The 15,678-nt window shown below is 39.1% G+C and overlaps 2 protein-coding genes across 2 annotated transcripts; one reads left to right on the top strand and one right to left on the bottom strand.

Annotated features, from left to right (window-relative positions):
* Positions 1-9,191: 9,191 nt before the first annotated feature.
* Positions 9,192-11,393, bottom strand: TIN1 (tunicamycin induced protein). Its single transcript, XM_086607124.1, has 3 exons — positions 11,158-11,393; positions 10,760-11,083; positions 9,192-10,233 (listed from the first exon to the last, which is right to left on the bottom strand). Exons 1-3 carry the CDS (start codon positions 11,251-11,253, stop codon positions 9,406-9,408), a joined length of 1,248 nt encoding a protein of 415 aa, XP_086463250.1. The 5' UTR covers positions 11,254-11,393; the 3' UTR covers positions 9,192-9,405.
* Positions 11,394-14,849: 3,456 nt separating this feature from the next.
* Positions 14,850-15,284, top strand: LOC147502181 (uncharacterized). Its single transcript, XM_086604464.1, has one exon. It carries the CDS (start codon positions 14,850-14,852, stop codon positions 15,282-15,284), a length of 435 nt encoding a protein of 144 aa, XP_086460590.1.
* Positions 15,285-15,678: the final 394 nt, after the last annotated feature.

Here is a 15,678-nt window from a genome sequence, read left to right as displayed (position 1 = left end):
ACCCTACTTCGCAAACGGCCAAGGGATCAAGATTGGATGAAGTTCCATCATTGGAAGATTTCCCATATTAGCATATTTCTGACAAGGAACACACTTCTCAGACAAACGCTTAGCATCCTTTTGTATGTATGGCCACCAGTACCCTTGTGTCATTGCTCTATGAGCGAGACTTCGCCCCTGAGAGTGGTTCCAAAATAGGCCTGAATGAATTTCTGCAAGGACGAGTAAACCTTTAGCTCTGTTGAGACAACGAAGCATAGGGTTAAGACTTGTGCCTTTGTGATAAAGTTGCAAAAGACCGTCCGAAGTCAAGATGAGATAATATTTCCAAGCATCGCATTTGACACGATCACCCACTTTATGATCGGGAGGCAAGATGTGATCATGTAAATATGCTATATAAGGAAGACGCCAATCATCCTCGTCACAAGGCATAAGCGGAAAACTTAGCTCTATCTCAGGAACTTTTGGAGCATTGTCAGCTTCATGATCATCATCGGTATGGACCGAGATAATATCATTGACAAGATTATTGGGGTCATCTGATAGCATAAGTTGTGGATCAAGTGTTTTCTCTATAACGACAGCTTGATTATCAAGATCATGCTTGCGCTTCCGAGTCAGCACAGGAGATATCAAATTGGCATGACGTGATTTGTCAGAAAATGTTTGGACGAAAAAACAACTCTGAGTGATGTACATATTGCGCAAATCCTTGATGGACAGATCGATACTCGACTCTTTTTGAAATTCAATGGTAATCTAGCGAGGCTCATCTGATTTAACCAGCTGCGGATAAATATGCGAGAGAATCAACATGTCGCACATCATGACACAGACGTTGCATAATACTGATAGACTCAAAATTTCGAGCGATCCGATGAATTAAGTCCAAATAAGCCGTCATTCTCTCGTCACGAGCTACATACGATCCTCCAAACTGGCTAGTGACTAACTTAGAATCTGTGAATAATCGTAACTTAGTCGCCCCTAAGTGAAGAGCAGTGTGCAAGCCGCAAATGACAGCTTTGTACTCGGCATCATTATTTGAAGTGTCAAAACCCAAACGCACTGACTTCTTAATTTTTTTCTCCATTCGGCTGCAAGATTACACACCCAATACCGGAGCCAGACTTATTATACGAACCATCAGTGTAAACAATCCAACAACTATAAGTGTGGCAAGTCATCGCCCCCAAGAGGTAATGGCGTGTTGTCGACTACATTTTCTTCGTCCAGTAATGCGTCAGACATATGAATATCATCAATAGAAAAATCAGCCATTAGCGAAGCCAAAGCTTGTCCTTTCTCAGCTGTGCGAGTTTCAAAAACAATGTTATAAGCGCTAAGGTAACTTTCCCATCCTGCGAGGCGACTTGATTCCTGAGCATTTTGAAAAAGCTTTCGCAGTGGATATTTAGTATAAACTTTGACAACTCGACTCTAAGCTGGAAATAAGGCTTAAGACGTCAAGCAGCATGAACCAAGACTAATGCAATTTTTTCCACTCGAGAATACCTTGTTTCAGCCATTGTAAGAGTCTTGCTAACAAAGAATATAAGACGACCATCATCACCGTTGACAAATAAGGCGGTAACTTACTTGCATAATCGAGCGGCTAAATCTGAACCTATAGGCTGCCCCGTTCTTTGGGTAAGAACTGGAGGTTGGATTAAGTATGCTTTTAAGTGACGAAATGCAAGTTCACAGTCCTCCGTCCAAATTGATACGTCTTTTAATGTTTGGAAAAAAGGACGACATCGATCAGAATACCGAGAGATAAAGTGATTTAGGGCAGCCAAACATCCTGTAAGTCGTTGAATCTCTTTCTTTGACGTTGGAGAAGGCATTTCAAGGATAACCCAAATCTAATCTGGATTTGCTTCAATTTCGCGTCTAGTCATCATGTATCATAAGAATTTACTATACGATAAACCAAAAGAACACTTAGCCAAATTCAAACGCATGTTGACATTGTAGAGTCTGTCGAACATAGCTTGCAAATCAGTAAGATGATCAGGTGCTTCAGTAGATTTGACAACCATGTCGTCGATGTACGCTTCGACTGTCTTTCCAAATAGATAAAAAAAAATGGTGTTGACTAGCTTTTGATATGTGGCTCCAGCTTTTTTCAGACTGAAAGGCATTACATGGTAATAGTAAATTCCTTGGTCTGTAATGAATGCAATTAATTCTTGGTCCTCAATGAATAACGGAATTTGATGATAACCAGAATAAACATCCAAAAAAGACAAAAGCTGAAAACCAGATGTGGCATCGACCATTTCAGATATACGAGGCAACGGATACGAGTGAATTGGACATGCTTTATTGAGATTCGTGAAATCAATACAAACACGTAATTTGCCGTTCTTTTTAGGTACTACGACTACATTTGATAGACATGTTGGATAAGTCAAAGGCCTTATAAAATTAACAAACAAGAGACGGTCGATTTCTTCTTTCACTTTCATCTTTCTATCGGGCGCCATCCTTCGGGGCTTTTGTTGAACCGGTTTTACATTGGGATCAATGTCGAGTTTATGACAAGCCACAGAAGGATCAATACTAGCCATTTGCTCTATTCTCCAAGCAAAAACATGACTATTCTTCCTCAATAACAAAATAAGCTCTTGTCTCTCCGCTTCTGGAAGTTCGGCTGAAATAAAAGTTGTCTCTTCAGGGAGTTGGCCAATTTGAACTTTTAAAAGTGGATCGACGGTCGAGGGTCCTTCAACATTTCTATTGGTAGAGTAAACCGAAGGTCCCGGATGCTGTAATTGCTATTTGACGGCGTTGGAACTAAGAATAGTTCGTCCAACAACTTCAAACTTCTTATAATCATCGAGAACATTGTCGTGGCAAATTAGAAATACAAGTTGATCGCTGTGCACTTTACATACTTTTTTATTGAATGGGAACTTGATGGCTTGATGATATGTTGAGACGACAGCTTCCATATAATGAATTCAATCCCAACCAAGGATGACATTGTAAGGGGATTTATAATACATCAATAGGAAATCAATATTGACTTTCTTCTGTATAAGAGTGATAGGAAGAGAAATCTTTCCAACGCAATGAGTAGCGGTACCATCAAAACCAACGATAGGCTCATTTTCAAGAGTGACCAAGTTATCAATAAAAGGAATACTGCGATAACACTCAGAAAACATGACACTTGCTGAACTACCAGTGTCGATCATTATACGTTGTACGCGTGTACAGCTGATATACGCAGTTATCATGATAGCATCATAATGAGGAACATGCACTCCCATTAGATCTTGGTTAGTGAAACACAATGGTTCGTCTTCAATAGTCTCCATGCAAAAACCTTCCACGAAATTGATCCCGTTAACTTCGTAAAAATTAGCAAGATATTTGACTTTAGAACGACGAGCATTTTTCTACTGAGTATTGGACAATGAATCATTGACGGCATGTCCAACCTTAATGATATTGTGATCGATTACAGTTAAAGCTTGAGTTGTCATTTTTTTCTGCACATATTGATCAAGTTTCCCATTTTGCACAAGCTTTTCAATTCTTCCCCGCAAAGATCGACAATTCTCAGTCTCCTGACCATAATCATTATGAAATTTGCACCATAACGATTTATCATGAGTTGTTTTAGTGTTGTCGCGCAGGGGAAACGGTGGAGTGAGCAGACTTTTATCCTTGATTTTGTAGTAAACTATAACATATTTAGTATTAAGCGGAGTTAATTCAAAATCAGTAAAAGGCTTTTCGGTCCTACTCGTGGAGTCTTCTTTCTTATACAGAGGCTTCTGACTGGGTTGCTATTGATCAAAAGTTGGATTCTTCTATTTATTTCGCTGATCATTGAAATCCTTTCCTTTATTATCTTTGTCACGAGAAGTTCGAGTAGCCGTGTCGTCCTCAACATTGATAAATTGTTGAACTCGCTAGTATAATGCACGTCGGGAAGATGGAATGTCCCGAACAAGAGAGTTGTACAACCTGTCTTTATCAAATAAGATAGCTTCTTTAAAAGCGTAGACCACCATTAGATCGGACTGCTCGGAAATCTCATCTGCAGCTTGGCAGAAACGAGTGACAAAACTACGGAGAGTTTCATCACGTTGTTGCTTGATGTTGAAAAGAACCCAGACACCATTTGGACGTTTCAGATTATAATGAAAATGCTTCGCAAAATTTTCAGTTAAGTCTTTGAACCGATGAATAGATCGCGGGGGTAATTCACTAAACCATACCAATGCTTCCCCCTCTAATGTAGAAGGGAAAAGTTTATATTTCAAAGCATCGTCACCACCCGATAAAACCAGTTTGTTGGTGAAATTAATTACATGAAGCATAGGACATCCCTTGACATCATCATATTGATCAAACTCAGGTTGTTTGAAATCTTTGCTGTGAGTAGCACGTTGGATGGCGAGAGAAAATTTGTCCAAAATACCATCTTCAACTGCAAGATTCTCTAATGTCGATTCAAAAGGATCACTATCAAGAAAAGCTTTTTTAATCATTTCTTGGACACGTTGAGGAGTCATCAGATCCATATCGGCTGGCTCATAATCATGATCGCGATGACGCCTATGGGAACAAACGGAACGAGAAGAAAATGATGAAGATTCATCGTGACTGTGTCGAGAGGAATGTGGTTGGTATGTTGGACCTTCATTACGATAATGTTCAGAATGATTAGAACCGCATCGCTGAAATGTTTCGCCATAATGAGGGTTCCGATCATGAGTGCGACAATTATTCTGTTCGCCACCCGAATTCCTCAGGACTTGCCGATAATCTATAGGACTGTGGGGTACAGTCGGACGGTTATTAGCAGTACCTTGCCTACCGAGAACGTGACCAAGTGGTTGGAAGTTTCTCGGCGGAGGTCGGGGAATTCGTCGCCCATTACTTGGAACTCGTTGATGGCTGTTGTGAATATCGTGAATCTCATCCTCACCACTTAAAAGATCCCACACATTATTATGTCGTTCGTGTGTGTTACGTTATGGTGTGACAGATATAACATCATCTGCGAGTGGAGTGGGTCGTTTAAGACGACGCCTGTAGTAGTTGTTCTATTTGCAGACAGTCTTTAACTTTTGAAGAAGTGCTTCGTGAGACATATGACTTACATTATCCGTATCAGATAATGGAGAATCGTCAGAGGCAATAACCTCGCGCTGAATAATTTGGCGCATTGGTGGAACGACAGTATTAGAAGGTATTATTCCGTCATCGCCAAGTTGACCTTGACCATCATGTTCTTGATGATCGTCAGTAATTACATCGGGACCTTGAGCTCTTTGAGTATGCGTCATAACTTTCGTAGAACATGATCGAGGGTGTTGAATAAGAACCGCAGACGGCGCCAATTATGTTTCGACCAAATATTATCAAAATATTAAGTGTTGACGAAAGAAATGAAGAATGTAGAAAAGTAGTGAAAAAGCGATGGTGATCAAATGAATGATGAGCCTGTACATTTCGGTTGCCTATGTACCCAAATTATTGATGGGATCAAGTCTCAAGAACGTAGTTCTAGATGAAAAATAGTTTGGTATTTATGTAGGTAGAGTAGAGACTCCTTGTAGCTCAAGTATTCTTGTAGCTTAAGTAATTATAATTGATTATAACTCTTAACTGATAATTATCTCTTTGATAAGAAATGAATCTGGACATAAATCAATGTACATTAGTGGCAAACCATATGGCTAAGGTTCAGCCTTAGACACATGAGTTAATGGGCTTGTACATTGATCCATGGTATTGCAAATTAGGCTTTAGCCTTGTCGATTAAATGAATAAAATAGAGACCCCTACTAATGGACGTTTACCACGTAGGTGGGGGTCGAAACAGTACCATTTATGGTGGCACAAAAATGATTGTCGGTTTAGGTTTGTGAAACCTAACCATGATGTTGTTCTTGCCAAGGCTTTAACTAACTGGCAAGAATGGACTGTTGTGGATTGCCCTATAACTATCTTATCACATGCATGATAATGAACAAATTGAGAGTGAGGGGGAATGGATTGCCCCTCCTTTTGGTTCGTTTAAAGCAAATTATTGTGGTCTCTTTATGAAATCTAAAGGATCAAGTGTCTCTACAGTGATCATCAGGGATTGGAATGGGGTTTGTGTGGCTGCTGCTACAGAACACACTCGAGCCTTATCTCGCATTGAAGCCTATCTTCTAGTGGCTGAATTTGTAGTGGACCTGGTTAGAACAAAGCAACTAGACAATGCGGTTTTTGAAGGAGCAGATAAACAAGCCACCAAGATGTTATCGGAGTTAAGTGGGAGTTAGTTTAAATCGAGACTACAGGGCTGCATTAGAAGGGATACAGCGGAAATTAAGTGGGAGGACTGTTTTTCCTTTTTCTTTTAGAACCACTTCTGTAACAGGGAATGTGTGGGTTATAAATATGGCAAAGCATGCTAGATCTTATGGTCCACAAAACTTTTATATGTACTGCCCTGAGGCTATTTACATGCTTTAATAAAATGTTTGCAGGTTTTATCCAAAAAAAAAAATCTCTTTTTCCCTTTTCACTATTTTCTTCTCCAAATAACTCCACTATCCTAGCCACCACTACAATCACCACCACTACCGCCACCGCCACCATCACTATCTTCACCATCGTGCTATTAAAACCACCACCGAAAATCAAATGATAAGATATACTTGTTTCAAATTAATCTATTTAAGTTGAATGTGATGTAAAACATGGCTATATTTGTCAATTAACCTTCTATAAGATGTCGTGTGTATGTTTTTTTTTTTTTTTACAAGTACTTATAAGAGGAATTTAAAATGAAAAGCAAACCAGTTTATAAAACCATATTATAAGACACTTCTCTCTTATAACTTAACCCAAAAAAAACAAATATCCCCTAAGACTACCATATGGACACTATCTTCCAAGGGTCATTGTTTATTGAAAGGTTGCATCATTGCATTGAACAGGACAGTGAATGGAACAACTTTGGAACCTGATTAATGTACTAGCTAGTAGGTAAATGGTACAAAAAAAATTGGTCAGCATACAGGCATACACAAATCAATAATTACAAAGATGTAAACTAGAGTGGCAGGTGTGGTGATCAAGGAAGCTTATCACAAGATAACAATGATCAAAGAAGATTGTTACACTATTCGATGAGAAAATGATGATTTGATATGAAAGGAAGTAAAGTTCTTATTCACTAATAATGGTGGTTACACACTCTTCTTTCTCGCTCTAGTTTACAAGATTTTTTATGAGAAGAAGATAATGATCTTCTCTCTCCTGTTCTGGTCTTTATATAGTCATTCAAGTTAGCTCTCCTCCAATCAAGTATTGACATGTGTCCATCCACTTTTCTTCCCGCTCATACCTGCAACATTCAACTTATAGAGAGATATCGACCTTTATGTCGATATCTCGATATTAATCAAAACATATGGGCTGAAATATCAGTTAACGATATTTGCCCACGATAGTAGGTCCGACAAAATAGTTATAGACAAAGCAGAAACAGGTCAAGAAGGATTTGTTGGACATGGCTTCTATTCCAATGTTTCACAGATTGAAGAAGGCATTCAAAGAAATTAGCACCTCCAAATCTGACTGATTATCACCTTGGACAATGAATGAAATTAAGTATGTGATTATATCATTTTTGACAAGAATAAACTATTGCTTTCTGATCTGGATCATTTTAAGCGACGTTATGCAACACTAAACAGTTGATGGCATGTAGCAAACTAGCAACTAGCAACGCATTTAGGTACTCCGGGGAGAAATAGGAGGGTGTGGCTTATTTTAGACATTTCACTCGGTGCTATACAAAGTTAAAACTGGTGATGCATAGCTTATACATCTCTACTACTTATAAGTGGTGCGGGTAAGTGAGCCGATGGAGCTGTCTATCGGTTTTGCAATTCTGCTCTTACATAATTTCGTGACACATGCTGTATATATCTGTTCTAACATTTTTTTTTTTTTTTTTTGCTTTTTTCATTTATGTGTAGGTCCACAAAACAGAAATAGAGTACGGGACAGAGAGCAGGATGAGGGGAGAGAGAAAAAACGTACAAAAAGAAAACAAGTTGTTGCTTTCAATGGGAACATGTAATAAAGTTGTTGGTTATAATAAAACGTGCGTAGCACGTGTACCATTCTAGTTAATTTAATAAAACCTGAAGGAATATATATTGGCTTACTTTCTATACCAATATGGCAATATCCTACCCCAACTTCTCAGTCACAACTCACAACAAATGGTGCATATTAATCTCAACCTCTTAGTCTAACTTCAAATCTTCAACCTCGTAGCCATACTTCTCAGCCACAATGTTCAGCCTTGTTAGGCTTAAGGAACCTGCCCGTTATATGAATTCCACTTATACGAACTCTAAAGAAACTCCATAAAAAACAATGAATTAGAAACTGATTTTTAGTGAAGATGTTCTTCACACATCCCACTATATATATCATCCTTAGAAAAAATCAACACACTTGAAGATGTCTAGTAAGTCTAGACATATCAAAATTTGCTTACAATATTATAAAATTATCTAACGATCCAGATTTTTCAAATTTCAAAATAACTTTTGACAAGGTTAAATATTTTCGTTTGGGCTGATTTTTTGTAGGAAGATTCTCTATTATGAGAAGACTATCTTCACCAAAAATCAACTCTCAATTCGTCTTATAAATCCACTTTTGGTGGTGGAGTTCATATAACTAACGGGCTCGCTTAAGGAATTATTATTTCATTGGGTTTCAAATTATAGAATTGAAAGTTTTAAGCCTTGCAAGAGCGGTCCACAGGCTTCAAAAATTCAAAAATTATGTGATCCAGTTGTTAGAGGCTCCTTTTCTTGTCCTTTATGTTAAACCGTTGGACCCTGAATTTTCTGAGTTTAGAAAGGTCAGGTTGGATACATGAAAGTCGAGGAATTCTTCAATGTACAGAGTATCTATGGCAGATGAAGAAATCTTGTTAAGCGATAAAAGGGGTGTACTCTTCACATTTATCTCTGACTCTGTTGCAGATGGAGAAGCTTCTGTGTACTTCAAGCAACTCCAACAGAGGGCGAAGACTTGAGCAGATTATTACAATGACAAAACAATCAAGAGTAAAGAGCTTAGATATTTGAAAAGTAGCATAGCAAGGTAAGGGCTCAGAGAATCATTTTTAACAAAGTAAAAGATCAAAGGCGAATAGCCAAAACAAAGAATCTGCCTCATCATTTACTTGTTCTTTCACTCTTTCTGTTGTGAGTCTAACTATACTTAAACTATACATTTTTTTGGATATCAACGACAATCCATATTTGTCGCAGCCACTGAATCCAGTAGGAACAAAGAAATCTCGACAATATACAGGTTACACTTTAAAGAACAAAAAGAAAATGCCATACCAACTCACAAGGCGAAGGGACTGATGGGAGGGTGAACAATGGGAACCTTGGACATGGTCACATTCCCCATGAGTACATTAGGAGCCACACTATCCTCCACCAGAACTGGGTCAACCTGCACCACCTTCTCTGGTAATATCTTCTCTCCATCCACCCTAGCCAATACCTCAAAATGCATTCTGATTGATTCCGGCTTTGTCTTCCAGTCAGGGAACCCTTTCCAGTCCGCCAATCCATACCCCTCCTTCAACTCCTTCTCCACTCCAAATACCATCTTGACAAATGTCTGTGCTGATGCCTCTGCCTTCAATAACCGGAATGACCCTTTGTTCTTAGCCTTATCACCAAGAACAGAGTATAGTAATGCCTCAAATCCTCGTAAGTTGGGATTAGATCCATTAATCGACGATAGAGGCCACATTGTAGTAAAATGATTAGGTGCCAAGAATGTCACCCCTTCATCTTCGTCATCAACAGCGGGGACAGGTTCAATTGCTTTACTTTTGGACAGGGAAGAAAGCTCCACAAGACCTGGTGCTAGACGCTTCAGTTTAAGCCTATTACTAGAGGAAGGAGATGCTGAAGCAGGGGAAGTTAAGGAAGTTGGACCCACAATACGAAGAGAGACAAGAGGGCCTCCTTCAGTGTGAGAAGCTAGACGGAGATGTTCGGCAAGAGTTAAAAGCCCAGAAGCTAGACCATTACTGGAGCCGTTCAAGGGGAGTGGAAGGTCGAGTGGGTGACGTAGGCTAACCGATCTTGCACCCTTAACAGTCACCACTGCACCATCAGCTAAGATCACTTTCTTCAGTACACCAGCATCCACATCATGCTGGAAAAACAAAACAACAAACACCAACATTAGCATTAAGTACCAATGCCTAATAGGTAAAAACAAGAAAGGGCGAATTCCTGTCAACACCCACTAATATACCACAGCAAGGTTAAAAGTTTAACGCCAAATGTAAATGAAAAAAAAAAAAAAAAAAAAAAAAAAACAAAACAAAACAAACAAACAAATAATCTTAACGTGTTCCATGTTGCCTGATGTTTTGGCTTCTAAAACCGTATTTCCCCACAAAAATTTCAACTGCCGAGGAATTTTCTTTGGCAAATCAATTTTCATAACAAAAAAAATACCAAAGAAGGAAAACATAAGTCAATTCAAGAGAAAAAAATAGGGCTATAAAATCATTAGCAGAGACAAGCATGTCTATATATATTCTTAAAACAATTTGCCTCCCAAAAAACACACACCCTATATGACTATATGTTATATTTGACACCTTAAAATAAAATTATTTCACCAATATAATAAACAATTATATTTGATAAAGAGATAAACTGCGGAAACTTACAGGCAATGAGACCCTCATATCTTTCCCATCTTGAATCCACAATTCCATAGGTCCAGCCAATTGAAAAGGAGCCAAAACAGGTCCAGCCTCCTTTATTTCTCTCTCCACCAACCCATTCTCCTCACTTATAAATATCGGCAAATCCACATATTCCCATCGACTCACATCTTCTAGAAGCTTCAATGGCATTACTTTATTATCAACCTCAATATCAAATTCATATGCTACTGATCTCCCTACCAATGCATCTCTTATATCAAACCCAGATATTTTCACATCCTCAATTTCAAATCCCAATCCTTTCACAATTGCGTCTTTCAAATCCTGTAAACACAAATAATTAATCATTAATTAGTGACTAATTATAAGAATTAATTAATTAAAATTGAATTACTTACGGAAATTGGCTTGGAATTGGTCAAAGCGTTTGAAGAAGAAGAGAAGATTGTTAGGAAAATGAGAAAGATGGGGAAAATTTTGCGTTGATTTGACATGACAATATATGTGGGTGTGGAAGGAAGGGGAAATATTTGCTGAGAATTATGTTTGGGAAAAAGATTTTGAGGAGACGTCTGTTTTTTTCAGGTTTAAGTTGTGAATGGATTTAGGGAGATGGTGACGTGGAGGGGAAGTGACCAATGAGAAGGGAGATAGTGATGTGTTTGTAAGAGGTGAATCAGATATTCAGATGATTAGTTGAGGTTTGTTGTGCTGAGTTGGGAAGTTGAGCTGACGTGGATACAGACAAATTTAGTTGGTGGGTGGCATGGGCCGTCCGGGCTTCGGGCTTAAAGTATGTGTGTAATAGTGACTGGGCTAAGTTTGAGTTTGATCCAATTGGTGTGAAGTTGAAATTTAAAAAGCAAATTAATCTTTCAATAATAAAAAAAACGGTTTGAATTCGTGTCGCTATATGTAGCATTAGTTGCGGTTGACCGTTGACGACGCCTGGGGAGGATGCGGATGGCCACGTTGTCGCTTGTAAAATTTTAACCTGAGATAATCCATGCCATGCCCACTTTACAGAAAATATATACTTGGTTCATTTAGGAATTTCAAAATAATGCATAAAATTATTACTCGACCTGTAGGTTAAACTATAATGAATATAGTTTATTTCGATTTCCTCCAATTTATCGAAAGTGTTGTTCTTCAATCAAATTATAAGGAAAAAAAATAACCTAGTAGTGGATTTAGACCATGGTGCCTACGCTTGATTTCCCTGATGATATTATAGGCAACTGGCAAGCTGAGATTCTTATTTGATCACTAAAAAATTTAAGGTGAATGTTTGGAAACGCATCTTACCCCATGATTCTCCTCTGCACTTTGGGCTAAGGCAATCTGGGACGAGTGGACCTCACAGAGGGCTAGCCCGGGTTAAAGCCTAGGACAAATTTCAAAAGGGCTTGGACTTTTGTAGAGCCGCAGGAAAATTGGACTTTGAACAATGTTTTTAAAAAACGATAGGGATTAGTCGGGCGGTGGGAGAGCGTTTAGCGCCTAGGTCTTCTAGGCAGTGCCTACCTAGAAGGTGTTTTTTCCTAATATATCTTATAGTATATATATATATATATAGTAATCCACACCCATAGTACAAGAAATGAAGAAATTATTTACTATAACTCAAAAAATAAACAAAAACAAAGATATTTATTACAAAAATACATAATAATTGAAGAAGATTAACTTCATATAAAAACATACTTTTTTTTTTTATAGTAGCATATATTTTACATTGGACTTTAGTCTTTTAAACAAATTCAAATCTTAAGCCTACACAAGTATTTAATTTTCAATATTTAATCATTAAAAAAAAATAGTTGGACCGCCTAGAGACCGATTAGTCCACCTGACCTGCCTAATCAGTTCACCGATTTTTTTAACGACTTGGGCTTAGGCGAGTCGGTTGGGCACCACCCTAGCACTTAGACCGATTTTTAGAACAGTGATTATGAAGAGTCAAATACATATTACAGAGTTGAATACTGTGTGGACCCTCATAAATGGTCTGCATGGAATTATATGATCCTCCTATTCTGGGGCTTCGTTGGACCAATTGTGGGCAATGAGACTTCCAACTCGATGGCATGCTTAGTAGCACATCGTCTCTATGGACTAGCTGGGCATGATCTCTGGACATGACACCTAGACTGGACCCTTCATATCTGCAGGCCTAACCCTAGTTCGTAGCTAGGGCACAACATGGCATGTGGGCCAAGCCTCACTATAAGCTCGTAATCAGTTGAAAACAAGGACCAGCCGGATCTCACAGAATTTGGAGATTTTGACTCTATCCAATGTAACTAAAAACTAGGGATAAGGATCCATATCCAAAGATTCCCTAGTTTTTCGGATGGTTACATATTGAAGAGTTTTCAGCAACAAAACTACAATGAAAGTTATATACTCCGTAGACTTTCAGAGACTTGATCCCTCTGGGGTATGTAGGCAGCCACTGAACTAAAAAGTGGTTCAGTCTCAACATCTCAAACAAACCAATTCATCGTTACTTAAATATTTTGTGCATAATTTTATAGGTAAGAAGGTCAATTTCTCAAGAGTGTTTTGGTAGATCTGTAACTTACAGTTTTTGTCCCAACATCTTTTGGCGCTGTTTGTGGGTAGCAAACCCATGACTACCTTCTTCTCTTTTATTATATTGAATATCACGATCAATGGCTGCTGGTAGACCAAAAGGTGGTTGACACCAGTCAGGCTCCAGAAATTGCACAAAACCTTCCTCCTAATGCTGAAATAGCACAACAAACAATTGCTCATGAGGTTCATGCTCAAGATCGATCGCGATCGATTCCCCGAGAATCCGGACATTTCGATGAAGAAGAAGATTTGGTGGAGAACCTGCGAATTACTATTCCAGCAGGGGAACAAGATACAACTATGGATACTCGAGTCGTCACACACGGAGATGGTTTTGTATCTACTAGGGCAAGACCTTCGATGCTGCATCAGCGTCTACATCAACGCTTTGGGCTTAGGTCGAGTGCTATTTCCACCAGATCTGGACCATCCATACTACCTAGACGTTTGCAAGAGCGCCTTGGACCTGAATCGAGCCCTCAGGATCTGAGCCAAAGTGCTCACCCATCTGATGAAGAAACTCTGACGTCTATACTGCTCAGGTTGACCAGAGAAAATGATATGCTTAGGAGAAATGAAGGCAAAAGGCCTAGGGAAGAAAACTCTCAGCAGGAATCTTCCGTACCAAGGGAAAGCAGGTCTCCTAGAAAGAGGCATCATCCAAGAAGCCACGCTTCCAGCCGCACCCAAAACCACATAACTCCGATTGTGGAACGTTTATGTGGAGCTGACGCTGTACTAGGATGGGTTCGTAGCCCATAGCATCACCGAAGTAGATCAGTATCAAGACGTTCCCGATCTCTCAAAGGAACGATCGATCGTGTCGATTTCGAATATTCCTCTTCGGATCAAATCGATCTAGAGCGTGACATGCAACGCTCTCGCAGTCCAGTAACACAGAGAGGACAATACAAAGAAGCTCGAGATAATTAACAAAAGATTTGATCGTAGTCCTGGAGGTTATGATTCCTCAGAATCCAGATACAATGGTTTGAGGAACACTCGCCGGAGGATTAATGGAGGTTATCAGAGAGCTGGAGATAGAAGAGGTAGACAACAGTGGGCCAGAAGCCACATAATCGGAGCCCTCCATAATTCTATGGGTGGTTACGCTCGAACCAGAGAGCTAAACCCACGTAGGGCTGAAGCAAATTTCAGACAATATAGGCACAACTCTATTGAGCCAGGTTGGAGCCCTAAAAGGAGAAACCGTACCCACCGAGTCAGCACGAACAATGTCGCTCTGCAGGAAAATAGTGACAACTTGAATGAGCAGCGAGTCCAAGAATTCATTAGAAATGCCATGGATTCCAAAGCTACTCAGGAAGATAAGTGACATAAACTGGCAATCAAAGGACCTGAAGAATCTCCTTTTATAGATGAAATCAGAGATTACATTTCACCTAGTTCTTTCAAACAACCTTTAGTTCCAACCTACAATAATGTAGATGGTTGTCCAGATGAGCACTTGATGAAGTACAGATCGTCTATGGCTCTTTTTAACAACAATGATGCGTTGATGTGCATAGTGTTCCAAGCTACCCTTAGCGGAGAAGCTTTGACATGGTTTAACGAGCTTTGTCCTCTTTCAATCCATACATTTCCGCAGCTCGTTGATAAATTTTCAAAACATTATTGCTACAGCAGGAAGATCATCAAAGGTTCTGGAACTCTTTTCAACCTCCACATGGAGAAAGGAGAAAGTATTCGAGACCTTGTCAGAAAACTCAGGGTGCTGCTCAAGGAGGTCAACAATGTCCCAGATGACATTGTTGCGCAAGCTTTCAAAAATGCTCTTCCTTTTGATAAGTCTGGTTTGTACAACTTACTAACTCTTAAGCCTCCAGAAATGGTTAAGGATTTGCTAGTGCGAGCAGATAGGTATGCTACTGTTGAAGAAGATTTAAAATTTTGGAAACTTTAACATCACTGGGGGCGACCTCAACAAAACTCTAAGGCTAGTTAATTGTATATGTCAAAGGTGTCATTCCAGCCAGTACAAGACAATTACTTTACCTTATTCCTCGGAGTCATATGGTGATTGAATTATCTTTAGAGGTTCAAAACAAGAGCGTTTGTTTTGATGGATTTCAATTGTGATCCAATAAATAAATCCATCAAAATGAGTCTACAATTCACAGTTTACTTCGTTCTAGTAGACTGCATCTCTAGCTATAACGAATTACAGGTAGGGATCTAGTCTACAATTCACAGAGTTTTCTCAGATCATCCACAACATACCATCAGGCTGGATATCACACAACATACCGCCGGGCAAGATTTCTCATTAGACTTCTAAATTTCCCATACAGAGGGAA

Source organism: Coptis chinensis, chromosome 4 (assembly GCF_015680905.1).
Source record: "Coptis chinensis isolate HL-2020 chromosome 4, ASM1568090v1, whole genome shotgun sequence".
In the NCBI taxonomy this organism is placed as follows: domain Eukaryota; kingdom Viridiplantae; phylum Streptophyta; class Magnoliopsida; order Ranunculales; family Ranunculaceae; genus Coptis; species Coptis chinensis.
Note: the sequence above shows the minus strand (reverse complement) of the source record. Positions and strands in the feature narration are given on the sequence as shown.

Bases quoted from the DNA above. Each gene is read 5' to 3' on its own strand.
- TIN1 (XM_086607124.1), bottom strand. From the start codon at position 11,253: ATGTCAAATCAACGCAAAATTTTCCCCATCTTTCTCATTTTCCTAACA. The intron at 11,084-11,157 runs GTAAGTAATTCA...TTGTGTTTACAG, and splicing joins CCAATTCCAAGCCAATTTCC to GATTTGAAAGACGCAATTGT. The intron at 10,234-10,759 runs GTAAGTTTCCGC...TTGTTTTTCCAG, and splicing joins ATATGAGGGTCTCATTGCCT to CATGATGTGGATGCTGGTGT.
- LOC147502181 (XM_086604464.1), top strand. From the start codon at position 14,850: ATGGCTCTTTTTAACAACAATGATGCGTTGATGTGCATAGTGTTCCAA.